Genomic DNA, 26,731 nt, shown 5'->3' on the forward strand with positions numbered 1-26,731 from the left:
GGGTGGGGTGGGCAGTGGCGGGAAGAGTGATGGGGGGAGGTGGGTGGGGGGGGTGCCAGGGGAGGAGAGTAGGTACCGGGGGAGGCATAGATGCCAGGGGGCCAGCAGGCCAGCGCAGGGTCCCTACCTCCATCCGTGCACCAGGAAGCCGGGACACTGGTCCCCACACGCGTGGCACGGCTGCCCCCGGTCAGGGTCGGCATCGTCGGGCGCCTGCGGGGCACAGACACAGAGTGTCACCACCCGCCACGGCCCCCCCCCGCCCCCACACTGTGGGGTCTGGTGGTTAAAGCAGAAGGGGGGAGGGTCCGGAAGCCAGGACTCCTGGGTCCCATCACCAGCTCTGGACGGGGCGGGGGTGTCTCTCTCCAGCCCCACGGCCACGCGCCCGGTCTCTGAGCTGCCAAGGCAGAGGCCAAAGCCGGGGGGCAGCTCTGGGGCAGGGATAGAAGCCACAACCCCTGCACCCAGGGCATGGTGGGATCCCAGACCCCAACCCGGGCGCCCCAGGGCATGGTGGGAGTCCAGACCCCAACCTCAGCCATGCAGGGGGCTCGTGGGAGCCGCGGCGCCGGGCCACCTGGGTCACGCTGGGGCTTGTGGAAACTCAGACGCAACCGGGCCGGCCCAGGGCATTGTGGGAGGCGCGAGCCGCCCCACACGCCAGGACCTGCCCCAGCTCGGCTCAGCGGAGCGTGACACACGCCGAGAGCTGGGCCGTGGCCAAGGGCGGGGGGCAGAGAGTGGGAGGGGCTGGGGGTTGTAATTGGGGGGACCCACCCCTTCCCCTTGGGGAAGGTCACATCAAGGGGAGACCAAATATGGGGAGGTCGTGCCGAGGAACCCACCCCCATGCCTGAGGTGGGGTGGGTCGGGGCAGCACCCCAGCCTGGCAGGGGGGGCGGGTAGGAGACGAGCCGGGGACGGGAGTGAATGAGAGAAAGACAAAGCTCCCCCCGACCCTAGTCACACCCCAATAAACCCCCGTTCCCCACAGCACCCCCTGCTGGGAGAGGCCGGGGCTGGAGCAGCCGGGAGCTCCCCCCACAACCTTTGCTCCTGCCCCGCTCTCCACAGCAACCCTGTGCCCCCTCTCCAACCCCCACCGTCCCTCCCCCCAACCCTCCCCACTCCGGGTCTCCATACACAGCCCCCCAACCTCCCCTCCTATCCCATGGCCTCTGACTTGGGACCCCTTTCCCTGACACAGCACCCCCAAGCACTACCCCTCCCAACTCAGGGGCCCCCAAGACACAGATCCCCATCTTCCCCCCCCCCACAGTCCCCCATTCAGGAAACCCTCTCCCCCCACAGCCCCCCATTCCCCCCCCAGTCCTGTCCCCCTGCCCTCAGACACAGCCCCCTGGCACTGCCCCCCCCCTCAACCCCCCCATACATACACAGGCCCCCATTTCCTCCCCCACAGACCCCCCCCATACCTACATGGCCCCCTCCCCCTACACACATAGACCCCTTCCCACTCCACGGCCCCCTCCCCACACCCCTCGTGAGGGGATTGACCCCCAAAGCCGCATTAAACCTGACCCCTTAATACCACCAGCGAGTTAATCCTGACCCAGATGAGAGACAATCCCCACCCCCCACCCCGGGGAAGTGACGCTGTCCGGTGAAACAGCCTGGATTATCCCCCACCCCGGCTCTAACTCCATCCATGGGGGGGTACATTTAACCCCCCCATACCCGCCACTCAACTGTCCCCCTGGAGGGAATGGGCGGGGGGGTATTGAGCTCGAAGCACCTGTGGGTCTGACCGGGGGGTGATGGAGGCAGGATACCGGGGTAGATGGGCCCCCAGGTCTGACCGGGGGTGATGGAGGCGGGACACCAGGGTAGATGGGCCCCCGGGTCTGATGGAGGCGGGATACCGGGGTAGATGGGCCCCCAGATCTGACCGGGGGTGATGGAGGCGGGACACCAGGATAGATGGGCCCCCGGGTCTGATGGAGGCGGGATACCGGGGTAGATGGGCCCCCAGGTCTGACCGGGGGTGATGGAGGCGGGACACCAGGATAGATGGGCCCCCGGGTCTGATGGAGGCGGGATACCAGAGTAGATGGGCCCCCGGGTCTGACCGGGGGTGATGGAGGCGGGACACGGGGGTAGATGGGCCCCCAGGTCTGACTGGGGGTGATGGAGGCAGGACACAGGGGTAGATGGACCCCCAGGTCTGACCGCAGGTGATGGAGGGGGGATACCGGGGTAGATGGGCCCGTGGTCTGACGAGAGGCAGCAGCATGGGAAGTGGGGCAGTCGTAACCAGGAGTTGCCCTGCGCCCATGTAGGGCAGATGTCACAGCTGGTTTGTTCTAGGGGAGGGAAACTGAGTCAACCAGCTGGGCCAGCAGGTAACACCCCCATTCCTGCCCCATCCCCAGCAGGAGGGGAGAAAACTCCCCATCTGTCAACAGCAAAACACACAGCTCCCTAGTGCCGGGGCTGATACCGACGGCCAGGGGAGAGGGGCCTGTGCCCCCCAGCTCCCTCACGAACTCCTGCCCCACGGCGCCCGGCCCTGACTGCCAGGGGACAGCACCACCCCCCAACCTCCTGCTTTCCCCCCAGCCTCCTGCCCCACGGCGCCCGGCCCTGACTACCAGGGGACAGTGACCCCCCCAACCGCCTGCTCTCCCCGCAGCCTCCTGCCCCACGGCCCCCCCCAGCCCCCGGCCCTGACTGCCAGGAGACAGCGCCCCCCCCCGAAGCACAGCGCCCCCCCTTTCTCCCAGCCCGTGTGTCCGGGATCGGAGGCCCCGTGCCTGGTTCCCCTGGGCGCTCCCCCCCGGCCCCCAGACCCCCCCCCAGCACTCACGGGGCGGGAGGAGCGTCGGCGCCGAGACCCCCGGGTGAACATCGTCTGGTGACGGCAGACGGCACCCGGCACCGCGCCCCCCCCAGCTCCTCCCCCGGCCCCCCCGCCACGCTCCTCCTTCGCCCCCCAGCTCCTCCCCCGGCCCCCCCCCCGCCACGCTCCTCCTTCGCCCCCCAGCTCCTCCCCCGGCCCCCCCCGCCACGCTCCTCCTTCGCCCCCCAGCTCCTCCCCCGGTCCCCCCCCACGCTCCTCCTTCGCCCCCCCGCTCCTCCTCCCCCGCCACGCTCCTCCTTCGCCCCCCAGCTCCTCCCCCGGCCCCCCCCCCCTCGCTCCTCCTTCACCCCCCCGCTCCTCCCCCCCCGCCACGCTCCTCCTTCGCCCCCAGCTCCTCCCCCGGCCCCCCCCGCCACGCTCCTTCTTCGCCCCCCAGCTCCTCCCCCGGCACGCTCCTCCTTCGCCCCCCAGCTCCTCCCCCGGCCCCCCCCGCCACGCTCCTCCTTCGCCCCCCAGCTCCTCCCCCGGCCCCCCCCGCCACGCTCCTCCTCCCCCCCCGCCACGCTCCTCCTTCGCCCCCCAGCTCCTCCCCCGGCCCCCCCCACACTCCTCCTTCACCCCCCCGCTCCTCCCCCGGTCCCCCCCCCGCCACGCTCCTCCTTCGCCCCCCAGCTCCTCCCCCGGGCCCCCCCCCACGCTCCTCCTTCACCCCCCAGCTCCTCCCCCCCCGCCACGCTCCTCCTTCGCCCCCCAGCTCCTCCCCCGGTCCCCCCCCCCGCCACGCTCCTCCTTCGCCCCCCAGCTCCTCCCCCGGTCCCCCCCCCCCGCCACGCTCCTCCTTCGCCCCCCGCTCCTCCCCCGGTCGTCCCCCCGCCACGCTCCTCCTTCGCCCCCCAGCTCCTCCCCCGGCCACGCTCCTCCTTCGCCCCCCCGCCCCTCTCCTCTTTCGTCCCCCCCCCCACTCCTCCCCCGGCCCGCTCCTCCTTCGCCCCCCAGCGCCTCCCCCGCCAAGCTCCTCCCCCAACCCTGTCCTTCACTCCGCCCCCCTCCACCTGCTCCTCCCCTTAGACCCCCCCAAGCTCCTCCCCCGTCCTCACGCTCCACCTCCGGCCCCTCCCACACCGCTCCTCCCCCGCGCCCTGCCCCCCCCCAGCTTTCCGCCCCTCCGTCCTCTGCTGCATCCCTCCCGCCCCCCTGCTCTCCCCCCATCGCTTGTCCCGGCCCCGCCCCCCCCCGTCCCCGGGGTGCTGGGAGGTAACATCGACCCTGTAACACCTGCCCTTGGCCACCTGCAGCTCCCCCCCCCATAGCTCTGCCCCTGCCCCCATTCCGACCCACAGCCCCCGCGAGCCCAGAGCCTCCCCTACAAACACCAGGGACTCCTGGGGTCTCTCCCCCACTCTGGGAGGGGAGTGGGGTCTGAGGCTTAGAGCCGGGGAGGGGGGTGTCAGGAGCCAGGACTCCTGGGTTCTCTCCTGTCTCCAGGAGGGGAGTGGGGCCTAGTGGTTGGGGGGGGTTGGGAGCCAGGGCTCCTTGTATTTCTGGCTGGCGGGTGATTAGTTCTGAGCTGGCCTGTGCGCATGAAATGAGTTTGCTGGATCTCAGCCCCATTCCTCCCAGGGAGGGCGACTTTGGCGGGGGGGGAGTGGGGTGTGCTGGGACATAGAACCCAGGCATCCGGGGCTCAGCCTCTGGGCCTGTTGTTCACCCCAAACTGCGACACGGGCCTTTCCCTCCCCGCCCCCGGCCCTGTAGAGCCTGCCCTTATCTGTGGGCCTGGGCGGCTCCGTTATGGGGTGGGGCTGGCGAGCGGGGGCCTGGGCAGCCCTTGTCGGGGGGTGCGTCAGTCAGTGCTGGTTGTTCGTCCTCAGTGCAGGACAACAGGTAATGGGGGTCAGCCGGGGAGGCACGGGGGGCCAGTGGGGGGGGAGCATGGGGGGATGGTTAGGGAGGGCAGGGGGCTGCTGGGGGACTCATCTGCGGGGCTGGTTAGGGGGAAGGGGCAGCTGAGGAGGACACGCCTGGAGGGATGGGGGGAGCAGGGCATAACCTAAGGGGGGGCTCAGTTGGTAGAAGCAATTAAGTCTGGCGGGGTTTTGGGGGTGTTTCTACTGCGGGGGCTCAGCCAGCTGGGGGCCATCAGCAACCCGGTGACGCCAATAATTCAGCCCCATGGCTTGTTAGGGGGCCCTGCCCCTCGAGGGGGCACCGGCTCTGATCTGGACCCACAGCAGGTGGGGGGGCTGAGTCCTGAGGGGCAGGGAACGGGGCCTGGGCGGTGCTGCCCCCATAAAATCCCCTAGGCATTTGGGGCATCATTCCTCTAGGGCCTCCCCTCTGCTCCCTGTCCATCCGTGCCCCCCCCCCGCAACCCTCTCCCCACAGCTGTGTTGGGTGGGCCCCCCCACGGCTCTTATCAGCCTCCAGCAGACATGGCCCCGCCCTGCCGCTGGGGAGAGATGGCCAAGTGAAAGGGGTGGAACCCAGGCTCTCAGCAACCTCCCCCCCACTCTAACCACTAGACCCCGCTCCCCTCCCAGAGCCTGGGACAGAACCCAGGAGTCCTGGCTCCCAGCCCCGCCGACTTTCACACAACCTCGGCTCCATAAAGACCGACAGCACATGGGACGGAGACGGGTCCCGTCCACCCACCTCCGCCCACCCTCCAATCCCGCTCGGTGGATGGTCCCCTCCAATGCCCCCACTCAACCTGTCCCCCTATTGTTACTCCTCTAGGATGGGGGGGATGAGTCATTCGGAGGGGGGTCTCCATGGGGGCACTGGTGTGCTGGAAGGCGTCGATTTCTGCCCGCCTTGATCTATCGACAGACAGGTGCTTACCGGTGTGGCTGTACTGAGCCAAGGTGCCCCCCCCCGTTCCCATTTTCAGATTTGCCCCTCCCCCCGCAAAAAAAATCCTGGAGGGGCAAATTTGGCCAATAGGCCAATCACATGCTTCAGGGCTCCCCAGGGTCAGGAAGGAAATTCTCCACCTCCCCCATACCCCTCCAGGCACAACTGGCCAGGTGTATCTGCGTGTTCCCTCCTCCCCCGAAGAGCTGGGGGGGTGGGCATGTGCCATGCTGCGGGGCGGGGGTCCCGGACGCCTGAGTTCCTCACACCCTTTCTTTCTCCTTGGCAGCACCACAATCAGGCATGATGGCTTCCTTCCTCCAGCGCTGCCCCTTCCTGACCCGGGACCCTAGCGTCTTCTTGGTCAAAGCTCGCCCCCTGCTGGTGAGCAGCGCCCAACGATGTCCCGTCATGGTGGCTCGGACCCTGATGGACTCCTCCCCAGACCTGCAGAGGGGGATGGACAACCCCATCCCACTTGGTGAGCAGTGGTGGGGCTGGGAGCCAGGACTCCTGGGTTCTCTCCCTGTCTCTGGGAGGGGAGTGGGGTCTAGTGGGTTAGAGCGGGGGGGGGCGGGGCTGGGAGCCAGGACACCTGGGTTCGGTCCCCATCTCTGGGAGGGGAGCGGGGTCTAGTGGTTAGAGCGGGGTGGGTGTGTGGGGGGTGCTGGGAGCCAGGACTCCTGGGTTCCATCCCTTTCACTTGGCTGTCTCTCCCCAGCAGCAGGATCTGTCCCCCAGGAGTCAGGGGCCCCAGAAGCAGCCTCCAGCCCTTCCCAGACCCACTGCCCCTTCATGGAGTCGGAGGTGCGGGGCGGACGGAGCCGGATCGTTCAGTGCGCGGGGCCAGAGGTGCAGGAGGATGTGAAGGTCTACAAGGCAGGTGAGGACTGCTCTGACCTCCTCAGAGAACCCAGGCATCCTGGCTCCCAGCCCCTCCCCCGCTCTAACCACTAGACCCCACTCCCCTCCCAGAGCCAGGGAGAGAACCCAGGTGTCCTGGCTCCCAGCCCCACACACTCTAACCCACTCACCCCCCATCTCTGTGCCCCTCCAGACCCTCTCAGCTCTTTGCTCCTCGAGGTCCAGTCCAGCCTCCGGAAGAAATTTCTGGGCCATGAGGGGCCAGGGCCCGACGCCCGGCTCCTCCCCACCCACCTGCTCCAGGACAACATGCCAGGTGAGGCCTGATACCGGGTTAGATGGGCCCCTGGGTCTGAGGGGAGCCATCGGGTTGGATGGAGGAGACGCCTGGGGGGGATACGGAGAGGGGATGGACAACAGTGGTTTGACTGTGGGGTGCTCTTCTGGGGGGGCCCTTCCTTCCCAGCTAGCCATAACCAGGTCTTGTGAGCCTCCCCCGTCTTCCCCCTTGGCTTATATAGCCCTAGTGTGGGTGTGGGGGGGGACCTGGGGGGGCTCCTTCCACCCAATCAGCTCCCTCAGCAATTAGCCTGCTTGGTTAATTGACCTCCTCTGCCAGCGGCCTTTCCACCCGGGCTCGGTCCAGATCAGCAGGCGGGGAGCCAAGGGCATCCGGCTCATGGAATGACTGCCCCCCCCCTCCACTGGGGCCCCCCCAACATTCAACTCAGCCTCCACCCTGGACCCCCCTAGGTGAGATTCATAGACACCCCCCAGGCCAGAAGTGACCCCCCCAGTATAGCGCAGGCCAGAGAACAGCCCCCCGCCCCCACAATAATAATTCCTGGAGCAGATCCCTTCGGAAAAACCGGCCCAGCTTGACTTAAGAAATCAAACCTGCGACCCCAGTGAAGGTTTAGGGACACCCGGAGCATGGGGTTGCCTCCCTGCCCCTCCTGGCTACCAGCCGTTGCTGGATCTAGCCTCCAGGAACTTCTCTGAACCCAGTTATAGTTCCGGCCTTCACAACATCCCGCGGCAGGGAGTTCCGCAGGTTGGCTTGCGCTGCGTGAAGACCTAGGGCCTTGTGTTTGTGTGAAACCAGCCGCCTCTTGAATTTGTGGGGGGACCCCTGGCCCTTGTGTTAGGGGAAGGGGTGAATGACGCCCCCCAGTTCCCTCTCTCCGCACCAGTCCTGAGTACAGAGCCCACGCTCACCTCCTGCCTCCGTGGGCTCTTTTCCGAGCTGAACTTTTCAGTCTCCTACGGCGGCTCTTCCAGCCCCTGGGTCGGTTTCCTTGCCCGTCTCTGCACCGTTGCCAATTCGAACAGAGCTCTCTGGAGCCGGGGCGCCCAGCGGGCCAGGGCTGGGGGGCCCGGGGATATTCCCTGGCTGATTCCCCAGCCCTGTCCTAGACACCAAGGTCTCTTGTGGGAGTGGGAGCCGTGGATTCAGGGACCCCGCCCTCCGCCGCTGCGCAGCCCCCCCCTACTTGCCCCAATACTCTGTGACCCCTCCCTCACGCCCCCACTCTGCAGGCCCCCCCTTTCGCCCCACAGCTCTGGAGGGGGGGGATACCGCTGTGTCTGGGGCGGGGTCTGTCTCTGACCCTGCTCCCCCTGCAGGCTCCGGGACCTTCTCCTACGATTCCTTCCTGGAGGGGCGGCTGGAGGCCAAGCGCCGGGATCACACCTACCGCGTCTTCAAGACGGTGACGCGCCGGGCGGACGCCTTCCCCTTCGCCCGGGCGGCCGCGGGCCCCGAGGTCTCGGTCTGGTGCAGCAACGACTACCTGGGCATGAGCCGCCACCCGCGGGTGCTGCAGGCTGCCATGTGAGAGGGTGCCCCTCACTCCCGACCCGCAGCCCCTGCCCCCCAGCCCTGCCGGTGCCCCTCACTCCCGACCCGCAGCCCCTGCCCCCCCAGCCCTGCCGGTGCCCCTCACTCCCGACCCGCAGCCCCTGCCCCCCCAGCCCTGCCGGTGCCCCTCGCTCCCGACCCGCAGCCCCTGCCCCCCCCAGCCCTGCCGGTGCCCCTCACTCCCGACCCGCAGCCCCTGCCCCCCAGCCCTGCCGGTGCCCCTCGCTCCCGACCCGCAGCCCCTGCCCCCCGCAGCCCTGCCGGTGCCCCTCACTCCCGACCCGCAGCCCCTGCCCCCCGGCCCTGCCGGTGCCCCTCGCTCCCGACCCGCAGCCCCTTCCCCCGCAGCCCTGCCGGTGCCCCTCGCTCCCGACCCACAGCCCCTGCCCCCCAGCCCTGCCGGTGCCCCTCGCTCCCGACCCGCAGCCCCTGCCCCCCCAGCCCTGCCGGTGCCCCTCGCTCCCGACCCGCAGCCCCTGCCCCCCAGCCCTGCCTGTGCCCCTCACTCCTGACCTGCAGCCCCCTGCTAGCCTGGCCCTGGGCTCCCCCCAGCCCAGCCGGTGCCCCTCACTCCTGACCCGCAGCCCCTGCCCCCAGCCCTGCCGGTGCCCCTCACTCCTGACCTGCAGCCCCCTGCCAGCCCAGCCCTGCCCCCCCCAGCCCTGCCGGTGCCCCTCACTCCCGACCTGCAGCCCCTGCTCCCCAGCCCTGCCGGTGCCCCTCACTCCCGACCCGCAGCCTCTGCTAGCCCAGCCCTGTATGCTGACCCCTCTCTCCCCTTTAGGGACGCCCTGCAGCACCATGGCTTGGGGGCTGGGGGCACCAGGAACATCTCGGGCACCAGCCAGTACCACGTGGACCTGGAGCGGGAGCTGGCCCAGCTCCATCGCAAAGACGCTGCCTTGTTGTTCTCCTCCTGCTACGTTGCCAACGACTCCACCCTCTTCACCCTGGCCAGGATGATGCCCGGTACCCGGACGCCTGGGTTCTTGGCCCGGCTGTGGGAGGGGAGAGGGTTCTAGTGGTTAGAGCGGGGGGGTGGGGCTGGGAGCCTGGACTCCTGGGTTCTCTCCCTGGCTTTGGGAGGGGAGTGGAGTCTGGGGGTTTGCGCGGGGGTGGGCGGGGAGCCAGGATGCCTGGGTTCTTTCCCCAGCTCTGGGAGGGGACCAGGACGCCTGGGTTCTGGTCACAGCACTAACCCAACCCCCTCCAGGCTGTGAGATCTTCTCGGACGCGGGGAATCACGCCTCCATGATCCAGGGCATCCGCAACAGCGGGGTCCCCAAGCACGTCTTCCGGCACAACGACCCCCAGCACCTGGCCCAGCTTCTGGGCCGCAGCCCCCCCGGCACCCCCAAGATTGTGGCCTTCGAGACCGTGCACTCCATGGACGGTAGGGACCCCCTGCCCTGCCCCCCCACAGCCCCACCCCTCCCCCCACATCCCAGGGACACCCCCCACAGCTGCTCCCTCTCCCCCCGCAGGTGGGATCTGCCCCCTGGAGGAGCTGTGTGACGTGGCCCATGCACACGGCGCCCTCACCTTCGTGGACGAGGTTCACGCTGTGGGGCTGTACGGCGCCCGTGGGGCTGGCATCGGGGAGCGTGACGGGGTGCTGGGCAAGGTCGACATCGTCTCCGGCACCCTGGGTGAGTCGGCAGGGGGGCGGGCGCTGGGGGGCTGGGCAGGAGGGCACTCTCCCTTGGCAGTCAGTGCCGGGCACTGGGGGGCACTGTGGGGCAGGGAGCAGGGCAGAGGGCGGTGTCCCCTGACAGGCAGGGCTGGGCACTAGGGGGTGCCATGATGTGGGTGTCTGGGCCGGGGGCACCGGCAGGCAGGGTGGGCATTAGCAGGTGCTGTGATGTGGGGGGTTCTCCCCGGAAGGCAGGGCCGGGCACTGGGGGGCTTTGTGATGTGGGGGGCTGGGCAGGGGAGTGCCGTGCTGCATGGTGGGGGGCTGGGTGCTGTGCGGGGCTGGCCAGGGGGTGCTGGCAGGCAGGGCCAGGCACTAGGGGCCGCCGTGATGTGGGGCCTGGGTGGGGGGGCTCTCCCTGGCAGGCAGGGCGGGCACCCGGGGGCCCTGTGGGGTGGGGGCTTGGGCAGGGGGCTGGGCAGAGGGTGTTGTCCCAGGCCGGCAGGGCGGGCACTCGGGGGCCCTGTGATTTGGGCGGCTGGGCAGGGGTGCCGTGCTGTGGGGCGGGGACCTGGCCAGGGGGCACCGTCTCACCCCCCTCCCCCCCGCCCCCAGGGAAGGCCTTCGGCTGCGTGGGGGGGTACATCGCCAGCACGGCCGCCCTGGTGGACACGGTTCGCTCCTACGCGGCCGGCTTCATCTTCACCACCTCGCTGCCCCCGGCGGTGCTGGCCGGCGCCCTGGCCTCGCTGCGGGTGCTGGGGGGGCCCGAGGGCCGGGGGCTGCGCCGGGCCCATCAGCGCAACGTCAAGCACCTGCGGCAGCTGCTGATGGACGCCGGGCTGCCCGTGGTCAACTGCCCCAGCCACATCATCCCCATCCGGGTACGGCCGGACGCCTGGGTCCTCGGGGACGGGGGTTGGGTTGAGCAGGGACGTGCTGGGAGCCAGGACGCCTGGGATCTCTCCCCGGCTCTGGGAGGGGAGCAGGGTCTGCTGGTTACAGTGTGTGTGTGGGGGGGGGCAGGGAGCCAGGACTCCTAGGTTCTGTCCCTGGCTCTGGGAGGGGAGCAGGGTCTGCTGGTTACAGTGTGTGTGTGGGGGGGGGCAGGGAGCCAGGACTCCTAGGTTCTGTCCCTGGCTCTGGGAGGGGAGCAGGGTCTGCTGGTTAGAGGGGGGGGGCAGGGAGCCAGGACTCCTGGGTTCTCTCCCTGGCTCTGGGAGGGGAGTGGGGTCTAGTGGTTAGAGTGGGGGGGGCGGGGAGCCAGGACTCCTGGGTTCTCTCCCTGGCTCTGGGAGGGGAGCGGGGTCTGCTGGTTAGAGTGGGGGGGGGGGGCCAGGGAGCCGGGACACCAGGAGGGGAGCGGGGCCTAGTGGGTTGGAGGTGTCTGTGTGTGTGTGTTGGGTGTGGGAGGGAGGGGCTGTTTCCCTGACTCCTGGGTCCCACCCTTGTCTCTCCGGCTCCCCCCGCAGGTGGGCGACGCGGCCCTGAACTCCCGGCTCTGCGACCTTCTCCTGTCCCAACATGGCATCTATGTCCAGGCCATCAACTACCCCACGGTGCCCCGGGGGGAGGAGCTGCTGCGCCTGGCGCCCTCCCCCCACCACACGCCCCCCATGATGGACTACTTCGTGGGTGAGGGCAGTGGGCTGGGAGCAGGGGATGGGCCAGCTGGAGCTGGGGGGGTCAAACGGGAGGGAGGTGGGGGCTGGGAGGGGGCATATGGGGGGGCAGTAGGTGAGGGATGGAGGTCCCATGGGGGAGGGGAGATTAGGGGCAGCGGGGGGGGGGGCTGGGGTCAGAGGTCAGGGTCACATGCCAGTCCCCTCCTACGGCTGGTGCAGTGAGGGGATGGACGGGTACCTGGGGGGGGCACAGAGGTCTCACCCCATCTCTCGCCCCCCCCAGAGCGGCTGGTGCAGGGCTGGCATGATGTGGGGCTCCCCCTGCAGCCCCCCGCGTCCTCTGCCTGCCATTTCTGCCAGCGGCCCCTGCACTTCGCCCTCATGAGCGAGTGGGAGCGGGATTCCTTCGGCAGCCTGGGGGCCCAGTACGTCACCAGCAGCGCGTGAGCCCGGACGGACCCCCCCAGCGCGGGACGGACCCCACGGCGCCACCTGACAAGGGCTCAGAATAAAGCATCTCAGCTTGTGTCTGTGTCCCTGACTGCGTGGAACCCAGGCGTCCGGGCACCCATCTCTGCCACTGCTCCCCTCCCAGAGCCGGGGAAAGAACCCAGGCGTCCGGGCTCCCAGCCCCGCCCCCGCTGTCCCCCATGGAATCCTGGGCCGGCTCTTCCCCTGCCATGTGGGCCCCTGGGCTCCCTGCCTGGTGGCGGGGCTGGGGGAGCGGGGCTGGCCCTGCCGCTGCGGCCTCCCTTGGCTCTGGGCTGGGGGGAGGAGAATGGGGGTGGCGCTGGTGGGGGAGTGAAGGCCCGAGGGGGGTGGCCAGTGGGATCTAGCGGCCCCATGTGGCAGGGTGGGGAAGATAATCACGGTTGCACTTGGCCATGGGGCAGCCCCATGGTGCTGGGGGGGGGGGGGCTGTGCGTGGGAAGTGTTGGTCCTGGTTAGGTGGCGGGGGGGATGGTGTTTCCCATCTTGCTCCCTCTCTGCCCCCCACCTGCTCCAGAGCCAGACTGCCCCCCCACCCCCGCTTGCCAATGAAAGCACATTTAGTTGGGGGGGGGCGGCTCAATGAACCACAGCCCCCCCGCAAGTCTTCAGGCACTCACGGTATCAGCCCGCCCACCCCCATCGGCAGCTTGGGGACAGGGGCTCGTCGGCGGGGCTGGGAGGATTGGGAGGGGGAGGAGTTTTTAAAAGATTTTTACATGTTGCAGTTGCTGGAATTAAGTTTTTTTGTGTGTCCCCCCACCCCCTGGGTGTCCCATGGGTGGGGGGTGGCAGATTTCGGGGGCGCATCCCTCACCCCAGCTCTCACCCCCCGATTTCCCCTTTAGTGTCCGAGTCGTAGAGGAAAGGGGGGGTTCTACAGCGTCATGAATATCAGGGTCCCCCCCCCAGCACCTAGATCACAGATGGTCGGGGTGGAAGGGACCCCAGGAGGTGCTAGTCCAACCCCCTGCTCAGAGCAGGACCAGCCCCAGCTAAATCATCCCGGCCAGGGCTTGGTCCAGCCGGGCCTTAAACCCTCCAAGGATGGGGATTCCCCCTCGGCCCTAGGGAACCCACTCCCGGGCTTCCCCCCCTCCTAGGGAACCCCCTCCTTGGGAAACCGTGCTTCCTAATATCCCACCTAGACCCCCCCCCACTGCAACTCGAGGCCATGGCTCCTTGTTCGGCCCCCGCTGAGACCAGCCGAGCGCCGTCCTCTTGGGGACCCCCCTTCACTGGCTACTGTCAACCCCCCCCCACTCTTGTCGTCTCCAGACGAGATAACCCCAGCCCCCGCAGCCCCTCCTCGTGACCCTCAGCCATGTGCCCCGGCCCCCTGATCGTTTCCGTTGCCCCCGGCTGGACTCTCCGATTTGTCCACGTCCCTTCTGTCGTGGGGGGCCCAAAGCTGGACGCAGGACCCCAGGCGAGGCCCCCCGAATAGAGGGGAACGATCCCGCCCCTCGATCGGCTGGCAACGCTCCTACTAATGCAGCCCCAGGTGCCCTTGGCCAGCTCGCTTGCCACCCCCCAGATTGGAGCATCCGGCTCCCCCCCCAGCGCGTGGGGCTGGGGGGGGCTCCTGCCTCCTACCCTTCGAAAACAACTTTATTTTCTATAAAACTTTCTTTTTGGGCAAAGAAGAAAAAAAGCCCAAGGGGGGGACGGTTCCGTGATCCTCCCTCCAGCGGACTGTGCCCCCCCAGGTGGGGGGGCTCCCTGCTCACGGAGGGGGGCACAAGGCAGGGTTTAAATGACATCGCAGTAATTAGTCCATTGGGTCTTTTATGGGGGTGACTTTTGCTTCCCCCCCTTCTGCTCTCCCAGCAGACATAGCACGGGGGGGGGCTGTTAAAACCCCTTTGTGGAGATTACACACTCACAGCGGTGGCGCCCCCCCCCCGGGTCTTTCGTATTGTACTGGGGGGGAATCAGCTGACTTGGTCACATGACCAGCCCCACAGGTGGGTCCCGATGGGCCTCCTCCGAGCCCCCGCCCCTATTAGCTCCTGCCCCCCCCCGCTCTCTGTCTCTGACCCCCCCCCCATTGGGGAGGGTCGCCCCAACACGGCGGGGACTGGGGGGGAGCAGCTGGGCGCCGGCCGGACGCCTGGGTTCCGCTCCCCGCCCCCGCTGAGTCCGTCTGGCCAGGGAGCGGAGCCGAGCCGAGCCGAGCCGGGCCGAGCCGGCGGACGCTGCTGGAGGCCGGGGCAAGCGCTGGGCGGAGCCATCGGCATCTGGACCCCCCCTCCGCCCCCGAGTGAGTGAGAACCCAGGCGCCCGGGCTCCCCCCGCACCCCAACCCACAAGACGCCACTCCCAGAGAACCCAGGCGTCCGGGCCTTACCCCTGAGACGCAGGTGTGGGGGGATGGGGAACAGGTACTGGGGGTGGTGAACGGGGCGCGGGGGACTTGGCTAGCAAGGGGTGGGTACTGGGGGGGCCTGTGCGGTCGCGGGGAGGGGAAGCAAGAGGGGCCCACGCCCCTGCCGCCCTCGAGGTCTGGGTCTATGCTCTAGTCTTGGGGGGGAGGCCCTTGGGGGCCGGGTGGATTAAAGGCCCGGGTGGTGCGGGAGGAGTGGAGGGCTGAGCAGGGCACGGGCTGTGGTCCCTGGTGGCTGCCCCAAGGTGGGGCGATGCAGAGATGGGGTGGGGGGCTAGGACTCCTGGGTTCTCTCCCCGGCTCTGGGAGGGGAGTGGCGGGCGGGGCTGGGAGCCAGGACTCCTGGGTTCTCTCCCCGGCTCTGGGAGGGGAGTGGGGGCTAGTGGGTTAGACCAGTGGCCCCTGGGGGTCCTCAGAGGTCTTCCAGGGGGTCCATCAACTCCTCTAGAGATTTGCCTGGTTCAGGGGTTCCCAAACTGGTGGCCGTGAAATGCTCGGGGGGGTTCTCAGGGAAAACCCCCCCTAAGGGGGGGCAGACAGAGCTGTCCCTGGGGCCCCCCAGCCCGGAGCCCCTGGACTTCCAAGAGCCGAGCCGCCCAAAGCCGGCTCCTCTCTCCGCGGCGATTCATTTTGCTGCTTTTAAAACGAACGAGGCAGCTCGGGTTGGTCCTAAAATGATGGGGATGAAGAAGAGCGAGTCGACGCTTCGCTGTCCGGAGGGTTCTGCCCGGACGGCTCCAGACCCGAATCCTTTGAGTTGGCGCCTAAACCCCTGAGTTGGCGCCTAAACCCCTTCCGGCTGTTGGAGGGGCCCGGAAGCCTGCTGCCCTTTTCATCACCGCCGAAGGGGCAAGAGCCGGGCTCTGATCGTCCCTGCTCGGGTCAAGGAGACACGTGCCCGGGCAATGTCCATGGGGGGGGCTGACGGGGGTGCCCGGGTTGTTACAGGTGGGGGGACCCCCCCCACGTGCAGCACGTCGCTCTGCTCTGGCCACGACACAGCCCTGGGGTGCAAATGTCCCTGGGGGGCGCGGGCGCTTCAGCCCCAAGACATGACAAATTCTGGGCGCAATAGTTCAGACTCCGGCCAGTCCAAGGCCACCCGAGGCGCCCGCCGGGCAGGGGGGAGCCGGGACCACCCTCCGCCCCCAGACTCGGTGGTGGGGCTGCTCCCACCCCTGGCGCAGCCCCAGACACGCCGCGGGGCACCGCCCCGGGACCCAGGTGGGGGAGGGGCGAGCTGGGGGGAGGAGCCTATCTAAGACCCCGCCCCTCGGGCGCCACCTGGCGCCCGCTCTAGTGAACCGCGCCCTCCCGGCAGAAGGGCGCATGCGCGGCTCGTCCGGCCGCCCCATTGGCCAGTCTGCGGCGCGGCGGGCTATAAAGCCGGGCGCGGCCCCCGCGCGGGGAGCGGCGGCTGCTGCTGCATCCGGAGCAGGGGCTGCAGGGAGCGGCCGGGCTGCGGGACCCAGGCGTCCGGGGGGTGCTGGTCGGGCTGGGACCCGGCCCCGGCCCCGGCCCGCCGCAGCGACCCGGGGCCGGACGGGCGCTCTCGGAAGGACGCGGGGGCGGGTCCAGCGGATTAGGGCCCCGGGCGGACCGGACCGGACCGAGCTCTGCCCTGGGCCTGCCCGGCTCTCGCTGCAGCGTCCAAATGACCCACCCGCGGCCCCAGTGGGGCCGCCCAGGGAGGGAGCGGGCGAAGGGCTGAGTCTGCAGGTGTCCGTGTTTGGTTCCTGGGTCTGGTCGCCGCCTCCCAAAGTGTAGAAGATCTTATTATATACACACAAAAAGCATGAAACAATACCTCCTCCCACCCCACTCTCCTGCTGGTAATAGCTTATCTAATGTGTATGATAATGTGCCTACAGACAGTCACAAAAGCTTATGCTCTAATAAAGCTCACTTCATCAGATGCAAACTGTGGAAAGAGTAGAAGATCTTTTTATACACTACGTGATCACTCTCTTTACAAGGACTGGCCTGTCTCCCAAGCGACCTACCCCCCAGACGTTCTTGTTAAACCCTGGATTTGTATTCCAGCACAAATCCAGGGTTTAACAATAAGGAGAGTGATCACGTGTGTATAAAAAGATCTTCTACATCTTTTATGGCCCACCTTGAACAAGGGCAACCATGCACTGCTAAACAAGTCCTCAGTGGTAGCAGATTCTTCTACACTTCTTTAATGTAGAAGATCTTTTTATACACACTCCTGGGTATTTGTGCTGGAAGTCCTGTGTCCTATACTGTGGAAAGGAACCTCATCAGGGTTCTAAATGGCCCCCTCAAGGATTGAACTCACAACCCTGGGTTTAGCAGGCCAACGCTCAGTGGTTTGAGCGTTGACCTGCTAAACCCCCAGCTGACAGTCCCTTCCAACCCTGATATTCTGTGATTCTAAAAGAAATCACTGCTTGCCCTTAAGCCCTGGCTGGGATGATTTAGTTTGGTCCTGCTTTGAGCAGGACGTTGGTTCTCAACCCTGATATTCAAGCACATAGGTTTATTATGCACTTTGGTCACTCATGTTTTCTGACTGGTATTTCCCCCCCCCCCCCATTCAGTTGGCACCTTTGCAGGGGAAGGGCCCAGGCCATCAGTGCCCCAGAAGAGCTGGGGAGAGAACCCTGGCTTCCCCCACAAACAATGACACCAACCCAGTGTCTTTCATCTTCTTTATTTATAAAAATAGACGGAGTTTCCCCTTCTGTACATGCCCAGCACCCTGGTGAGTTTAGATCATATTGGGGTGGCAAACCCAGGAATCCGGGGCTCCCAGGTTCCTATGCATGGGGGGGGGGGGGGTGGAATTCCTACAGGAATGATTTGAGGGAAGAAGAAGAAAAAAAAAACACAACGCCCCACCTCATGAGCGCCCCTTGCTGGCCCAGCGGAAGAAGTCGCAGCGGGCGCGGGGGTCGCTGGGGCGCCCAGGGGGCTGGGCGCACACGTAGAAACGCCGCCCACGGTTGGGGCCGGGTTTGCGGACGGTGCGCAGGGCGCAGGGCTGCCCGTGGGCCGGGCAGCAGGGTGGGGGGGCCGGGCCGGGCAGCACCGCACGCCAGCGGGCCGGGCAGCTGTCCTGGGTGCCTGCTGCCTGCCCCATCATCAGCTCCCTGGGCACCAAGCCATTGCAGGGCTCCCGTTGTCCGCCCTGCCCTGGTGCATCATGGGCCATCTCCTGTGTCCTGTGCCCTGGGGCATCCTGGGCCGGCCCTTGTCCGCTCTGCCCCAGTGCATTCAGGGTCGTGCCTGTCCTCAGCTGGCCCTGTGCGGCTCTGAAGTAGCTCAGCAGGTCCCCTTGCCCCCTGGGTGGGCGTCTCCCCCTCCGTGTGGAGCACCTCCGCCCCACCCCGGCCCCCTGACACGTCACGCCCACGCCCGCGCCCGCGCCCGCTCCCACTCCCACTCCCACTCCCCGCTCCACCCTGACCAAAAAGCGGCTGAGCTTCTGCTGGGTGCCGGCGAATTCAGGCATGTGGCGGGTGCAGAGCGGGGGGCAGCGGCGTGCCGGCAGGAAGGTGGCCGCCAGCTCGGCCAGCACGGGGCAGTGGTCGGAGCCAGGCACCTCGGGCAGGACGCGGGCGTCCCGCAGCTCGGCCAGCGCCAGGGCCCGGTCAGCCAGGACGTAGTCTAGCCGTGTGCCGTGGTTGGTGAGCCGGGCGCCGGTGTCGACGCGCCAACAGGTGAAGGCATAGGGCTGGCTGGGGTGCAGAAGGCGGAAGGTGTCGACGAAGAGCCCCTGCCCGGGGGGCCCGTCTGGCACCCATAGGAACCCGTCCAGCCAGCGCCGGCCGGGGTGCTCCTGGAACGCTTCCTGGGGGAAGGAGAGGGGAGAGTCAGTGTTCTGGAGAACCCAGGAGTCCTGGCTCCCTGCTCCCCCTCCTAACCACTACACCCCACTCCCCTCCCTGAGCTGGGGAGAGAACCCAGGCGGCCTGGCTCCTCACCAACCCCCCAGATTAGAGGGGGGACCCCCCCTGGGCACTAACCAGGTCCCCTGGCTCGCAGTGGTCGATGGGCCGATGCGATGTGTTGATGTCCCCCAAGATCACAACGTGGCTGGAAGACAAAAAACAGGGCCGGGGGTCGGGGGTCTGGAGGGAGGAGCCCAGGCAGTGAGAGGATGGGGAGGTCTCTAGTCCCAGGAGGGGCTCTGAAGGGTGGTGGTGGAGAGACAAGACCTGGGTGGGGCTATGGGGAGGGGAGGCGCCTGGACCCTCCAGGAGATGTGCGGGCGGCCTGGACCCTCTGGCTTTGAGAGGTGCTTGGGTTTGCGTTGAGGGGGAGGTCAGGGGAGGTTGAGGGGAATACGAACCCCGTCTCTCAGCAGTGCCTCGGCCCAGGTAGGGAGGTGTTGTGGATTGGGGGGGGCAGGGTACCTACCCCCCGTCTCTCAGCAGCGCCTCAGCCCGGCCCTGCAGCAGGCGGTAGAAGGATGCCTGGTAGGCGGCGCGCTCGGGGCGCTGGGGGTCGGCCCGGGGGCAGTACACGTTGATCACCGTCAGGGTGGTCTCCTGCTGTGCTGAGGTGCTGCGGGGGAGTGCAGAAAACACGTGTGCGGGGGGAGGCGAGGGGGGGGGGGTCAGGCTGGCATCTGCCCCCAGCATTTGGCAACAACCATTCCCCCTCACCTGGGCCCCTGCCCCTCCCAACCCAGCACTCTGTGGGCACCTGCCCCACAGCTCCTCACCCCACAATCCTCAGGGACAATACCCCATGGCCCCCAGGGGTCCCCGCGCCCCTCACCGTATGCGGTGGTGGGTGATCACCGCGCGCCCCTCGCTGTCCAGCGCCTTCAGCTCTTGGGGTGTGAAGGCCCCTAGGTCTCCGTAACACCCCACGGCACCGCCCTCCCCAGGCTGGGCCAGGAGCCCAGAGAGCCCCTCCTCCGCTGCCAGCGGGGTGGCACTGTCCTTACAGAAGGTCGCCACACCTGGTAGAGGGGAGAGAGAGAACCCAGGAGTCCGGTGCCAGCCCCAGCTCTGGGGGGGGCGTGTGTCTAGTGATTGGGGGGGGGGGCGCTGGAAGCCAGGACGCCTGGGTCCCAAGCCCCCCCCGGTTACCTGAGTAGCCGCTCCGGGTGCGGCAGAAGCTGAAGTAGGAGTTGTAGCCATCCACCATGGCCAGTGGCTCCTCCAGCAGGTCCCCTGGGGACACGAGGTCACCGCAGGGTCAGGCTGGGCTCTGCCCCCCTCTTCCCATCGCTGTGGGGGCAAGTTGGGCCTGTCCGGCCCCTTGTGCACGGTGCCCGTTGACCCCTGACCCCCATCGCTAGCCCTGCCCTTTGTCCTCTACCCCCCTCCCCCGCCACCCGCACTTCCCTGGCCATGCCCTGTGACCCCTCCTCCCCTGTGACCCCCCTTTCCCCTGGCCATGCCCTGTGACCCCTGCCCTGTGACCCCCCTTTCCCCTGGCCATGCCCTGTGACCCCCCTTTCCCCTGGCCATGCCCTGTGACCCCTGCCCTGTGACCCCCCTTCCCCTGGCCATGCCCTGTGACCCCTGCCCTGTGACCCCCCTTTCCCCTGGCCATGCCCTGTGACCCCCCTTTCCCCTAGCCATGCCCTGTGACCCCTGCTCTGTGACCCCCCTTTCCCCTAGCCATGCCCTGTGACCCCTGCTCTGTGACCCCCCTTCCCCTGGCCATGCCCTGTGACCCCTGCCCTGTGACCCCCCCTCCCCTGGCCATGCCCTGTGACCCCCCTTCCCCTGTGACCCCCCTTTCCCCTGGCCATGCCCTGTGACCCCCTTCCCCTGGCCATGCCCTGTGACCCCTGCCCTGTGACCCCCCCTCCCCTGGCCATGCCCTGTGACCCCTGCCCTGTGACCCCCCTTTCCCCTGGCCATGCCCTGTGACCCCTGCCCTGTGACCCCCCTTTCCCCTGGCCATGCCCTGTGATCCCTGCCCTGTGACTCCCCCCCTTGCCATGCCCTGTGACCCCTGCCTTGTGACCCCCCCTCCCCTGGCCATGCCCTGTGACCCCCCCTTCCCCTGGCCATGCCCTGTGACCCCTGCCCTGTGACCCCCTTCCCCTGGCCATGCCCTGTGACCCCCCCCCTTCCCCTGTGACCCCCCTTTCCCCTGGCCATGCCCTGTGACCCCTGCCCTGTGACCCCCTTTCCCCTGGCCATGCCCTGTGACCCCCCTTTCCCCTGGCCATGCCCTTTGACCCCTGCCCTGTGACCCCCTTCCCCTGGCCATGCCCTGTGACCCCTGCCCTGTGACCCCCCTTTCCCCTGGCCATGCCCTGTGACCCCTGCCCTGTGACCCCCTTCCCCTGGCCATGCCCTTTGACCCCTGCCCTGTGACTCCCCCTCCCCTGGCCATGCCCTGTGACCCCCCCTTTGCCATGCCCTGTGACCCCTGCCCTTTGACCCCCTTCCCCACGGGACCTCCCGCCCCAAGCCCTCCTCCCTTCCCCTGGCTCCGCCCCTGTGACCCCTGACCCCGCTCACGCGTGACGCGGGTCTCCTGCAGGCAGATCACGTCCCCGCCCAGCGCCCCGAGCCCCGCGGGGCCCGGCCCGGCCCGGAGCCCGGCCACGTTCCAGCTCAGCAGCCGCATCCCCCGAGCCCGCCGCGCGGGACGCCGCCTCCGTCACTTCCGCCCCGCCGCGCACCACTTCCGCCCCGCCCCGGAAGTGATGGTCGGGGAAGCGGGAGCGGACTCTTCCGAGCCCCGCCCTCGTATGGCCACGCCCCATGGGGTAGCCCCTCCCCCTCAGGACCACGCCCCTTGCTGGTAACTGAGACTTTATTGGGCTCCCAGGCAGGTTCCTCCCCAATTGCCCCAGGAGGCTCCGCCCCTTTCTCCACCATGCCCCTCCCCCTTCGCTACTGGCTCCTCCCACGTGCCGCTGGCTCCTCCCCTCAGCGCCTCTTCTTCTTGTCCTTGGGGGGGCGGCCCCGGCTGTCGCCCCGGCCCAGGCTGGCGCGGGACAGAGACTTCACCAGCGACAGGATCCGGCTGGGCTTCCTGCCTGCAGCCGGGGCAGAGAAGGGGGCCGGGCATCAGCCTGCCTGGGGGGCCCCACTCGGACCCCAGGCCGCCCCTTCGCAGAGGGAGCCGGCTCCGCTGAGCGGGCTGTTACAAGGCCGGTCGGCGGGGTCAGGTCCGGCTCCCTGCCTGCCAGGCTCCGCACGGCTCCCGGCAGTGGCCACCAGGTCCTTCCCGGAGCTCGCAGCCCCCGCCCCGCACCCCAACCCCTCTCCCCTGCCCCACCCCAGAGCCCGCACCCCCAGCTGGAGCCCTCACACGCCCCCCTCCCGCACCCCAACCCCGGGCCCCAGTCCTGCGAGGGTGGGGCAGGAGCCTGAGTGAATGGGGGCGGGACTTCAGAGAAGGGGCGGGGCAGGAGGCGGAGCAAGGTTGTTTGGTTTTCTGCCATTAGAAAGTTGGCAACCCTCGGTGGCAGAGGGATGGGCAGACGGAGTGCACGGGGGTCGGGCCGCAGGGGCTAGCTGGGGGATGCAGTGGGGGAGGGCTGGGCTAGGGGGCTGTCACGCAGGGAGAGCAGCTGGGGGGACTCTCTACCCCAGCCCGTGTCTGGCTCCTACCCCGGGTCTGCGATGATTTGCTCCGTGTGGCTCCCCCTCCTCGATCTGCCCGCCTGGAAATGAAACGATGAAACGATGAGACCCTGAGATCCCCCCACGCCTCCCCCTACCTTCCCCTGATCTCCCAGGCCCTCCATCTCCCCCCCATGCCTCCCTTCCCCCCGACCTTCCCATCTCCCCCATGCCTCCCCCCCCAAACCTCCTCCGACCCTCACGGCTCCATACCCCCGACACCTCCCATTGCCCCCAACCCACCGGATCCCAATTTCCTCGGCCCTCCCCCCACCCCCTCACCTGCTGGACTCTTTCTTCTTGCTCGAGGGGCTGCTCCCCTGGCTGCCCTGCAGGCTGCCCTGGTTCCTCTCCTGGGGGGCCGGTGACCCCCCCGGCGACTCAGCCTGGCTCCTGCGCTCCCCTGTGGACCCGCCCCGCTGCGACCCCCTCCCCACGCTGGGCGGCTTGCGGGGCAGCGAGGGGCTGAGGCTGGGGGGGGTCCGGCTGCGCAAGCTCTCTGGGTCATCCCTGGAGGGGCTGGCGGTCCGGAGACTGCGGACGCTCAAGGCATCCGGGCCCCCTTCCTCGGCGGCCAGTGACTCCAGGCTCTGGGGAGGACAACGGGATGGGTTAGAGCTAGGGAACCCAGGAGTCCTGGCTCCCAGCCCCGCCTTCCCGAGCCAGGGAACCCAGGAGTCCTGGCTTCCAGCCGACCTGCTCTAACCACTAGACCCCTAGCCCAGCCCTGGGGGGAGCAGCTGGTGGTGTCTCACCCCGGTGGTGTCCTGGCTGATGCCTCGGAACAGGGGTTCCCCGAAAGCCCCGGGGTCTCCGGGCAGAGCCTGGCCCCCGCAGCTCCCCTCGGCGGGTGGCCGGAGGAGGTTGATGATCTGCACCCACATGTCGAAGAGGTCGCAGGGGGCGTCGCCCTGGGGGCAGAGCTGCAGGTAGAACGAGCGGCCGCTGGCCAGCTTGAGCCGCAGCTGCCGCATGTCGCTGTCATGCACTGAGATCTTCACAAACCGCAGCGGGAGCAGCCTGCAGGGACAGCAGGGGGCTGCGGGTCAGGAGTGAGGGGCACCAGCAGGGCTGGGGGGGGGGGCCAGGGCTGGGCTGGCAGGGGGCTGCGGGTCGGGAGTGAGGGGCACCGGCAGGGTTGGGGGGGGGGGGGGCCAGGGCTGGGCTGGCAGGGGGCTGCGGGTCGGGAGTGAGGGGCACCGGCAGAGCTGGGGGGGGCCCAGGGCTGGGCTAGCACGGGGCTGCGGGTCGGGAGTGAGGGGCACTGGCAGAGCTGGGGGGCCCAGGGCTGGGCTAGCAGGGGCTGCGGGTCGGGAGTGAGGGGCACCGGCAGGGCTGGGGGGGGGGCCCAGGGCTGGGCTGGCAGGGGGCTGCGGGTCAGGAGTGAGGGGCACCGGCAGGGCTGGGGGGGGGGCCCAGGGCTGGGCTGGCAGGGGGCTGCGGGTCGGGAGTGAGGGGCACCGGCAGAGCTGGGGGGGGCCCAGGGCTGGGCTGGCAGGGGGCTGCGGGTCGGGAGTGAGGGGCACCGGCAGGGCTTGGGGGGGCCCAGGGCTGGGCTAGCAGGGGCTGCGGGTCGGGAGTGAGGGGCACCGGCAGGGCTTGGGGGGGCCCAGGGCTGGGCAGGCCCCAGGGCTGGGCTAGCAGGGGCTGCGGGTCGGGAGTGAGGGGCACCGGCAGGGCTTGGGGGGGCCCAGGGCTGGGCTAGCAGGGGCTGCGGGTCAGGAGTGAGGAGCACCATTTATGGGGGGGGGTCTCACCTGGTAAGCTCTAGTGCCTTGGCAGGGGGACCCCGGCGGCCCCGGCTCTCCTCGGAGAGGACCACGGGCCGGGCCAGCAGCAGCACGTTGGGCACCAGGAGGGCGGGGCTGGTGCAGGCCACGCCCACCGTGACCACTCGGACACGATTGTGCACGTCCACCACCTCCCCGCGCTTGCTGATCTGCGGGTGGGGCGTAGAGGGGCAGGTTAGTGCATCCCCCCCTCAGCCGCTTGGCCCCAGCTGTTTGCTGCCCCATAGCTCCGCCCCCAGCTCTGCCCTTCCCCTATAGCCCCGCCCCCAGCTCTGCCCTTCCCCTATAGCCCCGCCCCCAGCCTAGCCCCCGCCCCCCAGCTGAGTCCCCACCCCCAACTCTGCCCTTCCTCTATAGCCCCGCCCCCAGCTGAGCCCCCGCCCCCAGCTCTGCCCTTTCCCTATAGTCCTGCCCCCAGTTCTGAGCCCCCGCCCCGTACCTGTATGAAGTCGCTCTCGAATATGGGGGCGTACTGGAAGATCTCGTACTCGCCGGCCCGGAGCTGGCGCTGCAGTGGCCCCATGGCCGTGTTCATCAGCCCTCGCGCCTGGTCGCAGTCCGCCGTGTAATAGGGCAGGACGAACTCCTCATGCATCTTCCCACCAGCCTAGAATATAGGGGCAGGGAGCCCGGACGCCTGGGTTCTCTCCATGGCTCTGGGAAGGGAGTGGGGTCTAGTGGGCTAGAGCCGGGGGGGCTGGGAGCCTGGACTCCTGGGTTCTGTTTGCAGCCTGGAGAGTGTCGGGCTTGTTGCGTGTAAGCTGAGACCCCCCCCCCCGCTGCCCAGGCCTGCTGGTCCTGCACCCCCAGGTGCCTCTGCCCCCCACACCCCATTGTGATAGTGGTGGGGGTGTCGCAGCCAACGTGGGGTGGGGTTGTAGCAGTAGGAAATTTCCCAGCTATCTTGAGGCTCCCTCCCAGCTCTGAACCCCTCCCCCAGCTCCAGGCTTTCCCATAGTCCCGCCTCCCGAGGTCCAAGCTCCGCCCCCTAGTTCCATGCCCCGCCCCCTATTGGGGGCAGTTCTATGGCTTGGGAGGGACCAGCCCCTTTGGGTTGGGGGGGTCTCTGTAGCCGCTATTTAGAGGAAGGGGAGCTCACTCCCCCGCCCTGCATATGGGGCTGCAGCTCACCTCTGCGGCCCCTCTAGGGGGCGCTCGCAGCGACAGCAGCTGGGGGCGGTCTCCAGCTCCCACTGGCCCCACCCCCTTTCCCCCCTCCCCGTGCCTGGCGAGGCCAAATTATAACGTCATACTCCTCACTATGACATAATGCGGGGGAGAGCAAATCTAGCACGTGCCACACCCAAGATGGCGCATCAGTAGCTGCCATTGTTGCAGGGCCACACCCAAGATGGCGCACAGGGGGGCGCCCTCCATTATTTCCGACACAATAAATATGGCGTCCTTCTCCCCACCGCACTGAGTATTCATCCGACACATCCAATATGGCGCCCACGCACCAGCCTTTCCAGGCCTCTACCAAGATGGCGCCGGCATTCCAGTGCTCATTCTGCTCCCCCATGCAACAGAGGCTGCGTGATTAAAGTTCCAGCCTGGTTCCCTGCAGAAGGGCTGGGGAAAGGGGGTATTAACATCTCCCCCCCGCCCCAGCAGTGTCTCACCCCTACACCCAGCTCTTGCCACCCCATGGCCACCCCCCAGCCTGGAGCCAAGATTGCAGAGCTGGGGCTGGAACACCCCAAAGGCTGCAAGTCAGGAGTAAGGGGCACCAACAGGGCTGGGGGTCAGGTACTAACAGAGCAGTGGCCTAGGCTATGAATCCCCCACCCCCCGAACACCCCACCCACCCCAGGATCTCTAGCTGCTCCCAGTTCCACACGCAGGACCAGTTTGCGAAGGAGGAGTGCAGGGTCCCAATGCGTGGCTGAGACAAAGGGGTAGGGAGGAGGGGTTTAGATTTATTAGGAACTGGGGAAACTTTAGGGAAAAGTGAGCCTGCCCAGGAAGGACAGGCTAGACCTGAACCAGAGTGCCAGCACTTAACATTAAGGGCTGGGGGGAAGCCACCAGGTGCAGGGGAGCATGGGGTCTAGCCAGAGCCATCCCTGAGGGGAGGATTATTAATGGAAAGTCTCTATGTTCTAATAAGGGGGAGAGGATGGAAGAGGATAAAATAAGGGTAAGATCTGATGAGAAACAATCAAATGACAGGTTTCAGAGTAGCAGCCGTGTTAGTCTGGATCCACAAAAAGAAAAGGAGGACTGGTGGCACCTTAGAGACTAACACATTTATTTGACAGGTTTCAGAGTAACAGCCATGTTAGTCTGTATTTGCAAAAAGAAAAGGAGGACTTGTGGCATCTTAGAGACTAACCAATTTATTTGAGCATGAGCTTTCGTGAGCTACAGCTCACTTCATCGGATGCATTCATTGGATGAAGTGAGCCGTAGCTCACGAAAGCTTATGCTCAAATAAATTGGTTAGTCTCTAAGATGCCACAAGTCCTCCTTTTCTTTAATCAAATGAGAGAGTCCTATTCAATTACATCATGTAATGGGAGAGAGCTAAAAAGTGACAAGTTTTTGAAGTGCTTATATACTAATGCTAGAAGTCTAAATAATAAGATAGGTGAACTAGAGTACATAGTACTCACTGAGGATATTGATATACTAGGCATCAGAAACTTGGTGGAATGAGGATAATTAATGTACCAGGGTACAAAAATATATCATCAGAATGACAGAACAGGTTGTGCTGGTGAGGGAGTGGTACTATATATGAAAGAAAGCATAGAATCAAGTGAAGTAAACATTATAAATGGATCAAATTGTACTACAGAATCTCTCTCGATAGTAATTCCATGCTCGAAT

General features: G+C 67.3%; 3 protein-coding genes across 6 annotated transcripts; 1 reads left to right on the forward strand and 2 right to left on the reverse strand.

Moving 5' to 3' along the window:
- Positions 1-4,548: 4,548 nt before the first annotated feature.
- Positions 4,549-12,186, forward strand: ALAS2 (5'-aminolevulinate synthase 2). Of its 2 annotated transcripts, XM_037888527.2 has the most exons (11): positions 4,550-4,708; positions 5,967-6,158; positions 6,402-6,560; positions 6,735-6,857; positions 8,168-8,375; positions 9,187-9,371; positions 9,616-9,795; positions 9,887-10,051; positions 10,651-10,919; positions 11,508-11,670; positions 11,944-12,186. In XM_037888527.2, exons 2-11 carry the CDS (start codon positions 5,981-5,983, stop codon positions 12,105-12,107), a joined length of 1,794 nt encoding a protein of 597 aa, XP_037744455.1. In that variant the 5' UTR covers positions 4,550-4,708; positions 5,967-5,980; the 3' UTR covers positions 12,108-12,186. The 2 variants fall into 2 exon arrangements, with proteins under 2 accessions (XP_037744456.1, XP_037744455.1); XM_037888528.2 differs by lacking the exon at positions 6,402-6,560 and having other exon boundaries at positions 4,549-4,708.
- Positions 12,187-17,199: 5,013 nt separating this feature from the next.
- On the reverse strand, positions 17,200-21,169 carry APEX2 (apurinic/apyrimidinic endodeoxyribonuclease 2). Its single transcript, XM_037888530.2, has 6 exons — positions 20,997-21,169; positions 19,605-19,688; positions 19,288-19,474; positions 18,925-19,071; positions 18,531-18,600; positions 17,200-18,355 (listed from the first exon to the last, which is right to left on the reverse strand). Exons 1-6 carry the CDS (start codon positions 21,103-21,105, stop codon positions 17,405-17,407), a joined length of 1,548 nt encoding a protein of 515 aa, XP_037744458.1. The 5' UTR covers positions 21,106-21,169; the 3' UTR covers positions 17,200-17,404.
- Positions 21,170-21,273: 104 nt separating this feature from the next.
- Positions 21,274-25,011, reverse strand: LOC119564923 (protein FAM71C). 3 transcript variants are annotated; one of them, XM_037888542.2, is made up of 6 exons: positions 24,339-25,011; positions 23,867-24,048; positions 22,865-23,129; positions 22,392-22,699; positions 22,098-22,150; positions 21,274-21,520 (listed from the first exon to the last, which is right to left on the reverse strand). In XM_037888542.2, exons 1-6 carry the CDS (start codon positions 24,492-24,494, stop codon positions 21,411-21,413), a joined length of 1,074 nt encoding a protein of 357 aa, XP_037744470.1. In that variant the 5' UTR covers positions 24,495-25,011; the 3' UTR covers positions 21,274-21,410. The 3 variants fall into 3 exon arrangements, 2 of the variants coding, with proteins under 2 accessions (XP_037744470.1, XP_043390345.1); XM_043534410.1 differs by having other exon boundaries at positions 21,277-21,526; XR_006287121.1 differs by having other exon boundaries at positions 21,453-21,526; positions 22,384-22,699.
- Between the last annotated feature and the right edge of the window lie 1,720 nt (positions 25,012-26,731).

The sequence above is a fragment of the Chelonia mydas genome, chromosome 23, assembly GCF_015237465.2.
Source record: "Chelonia mydas isolate rCheMyd1 chromosome 23, rCheMyd1.pri.v2, whole genome shotgun sequence".
Lineage (NCBI taxonomy): Eukaryota > Metazoa > Chordata > Testudines > Cheloniidae > Chelonia > Chelonia mydas.

Coding starts and splice junctions, on each gene's coding strand:
- LOC119564923 (XM_043534410.1), bottom strand. CDS start 24,494: ATGCATGAGGAGTTCGTCCTGCCCTATTACACGGCGGACTGCGACCAG. Junction 22,700..22,864: donor TCAGCCAGGACACCACCGGG/GTGAGACACCAC, acceptor TGTCCTCCCCAG/AGCCTGGAGTCACTGGCCGC. Junction 21,527..22,097: donor CAAATCATCGCAGACCCGGG/GTAGGAGCCAGA, acceptor TCTCTGCCCCGG/CTGCAGGCAGGAAGCCCAGC.
- APEX2 (XM_037888530.2), bottom strand. CDS start 21,105: ATGCGGCTGCTGAGCTGGAACGTGGCCGGGCTCCGGGCCGGGCCGGGC. Junction 19,072..19,287: donor ATCACCCACCACCGCATACG/GTGAGGGGCGCG, acceptor ACTCCCCCGCAG/CACCTCAGCACAGCAGGAGA. Junction 18,356..18,530: donor ACTGCGAGCCAGGGGACCTG/GTTAGTGCCCAG, acceptor TCCTTCCCCCAG/GAAGCGTTCCAGGAGCACCC.
- ALAS2 (XM_037888527.2), top strand. CDS start 5,981: ATGATGGCTTCCTTCCTCCAGCGCTGCCCCTTCCTGACCCGGGACCCT. Junction 6,561..6,734: donor TGTGAAGGTCTACAAGGCAG/GTGAGGACTGCT, acceptor GTGCCCCTCCAG/ACCCTCTCAGCTCTTTGCTC. Junction 10,052..10,650: donor CATCGTCTCCGGCACCCTGG/GTGAGTCGGCAG, acceptor CCCCGCCCCCAG/GGAAGGCCTTCGGCTGCGTG.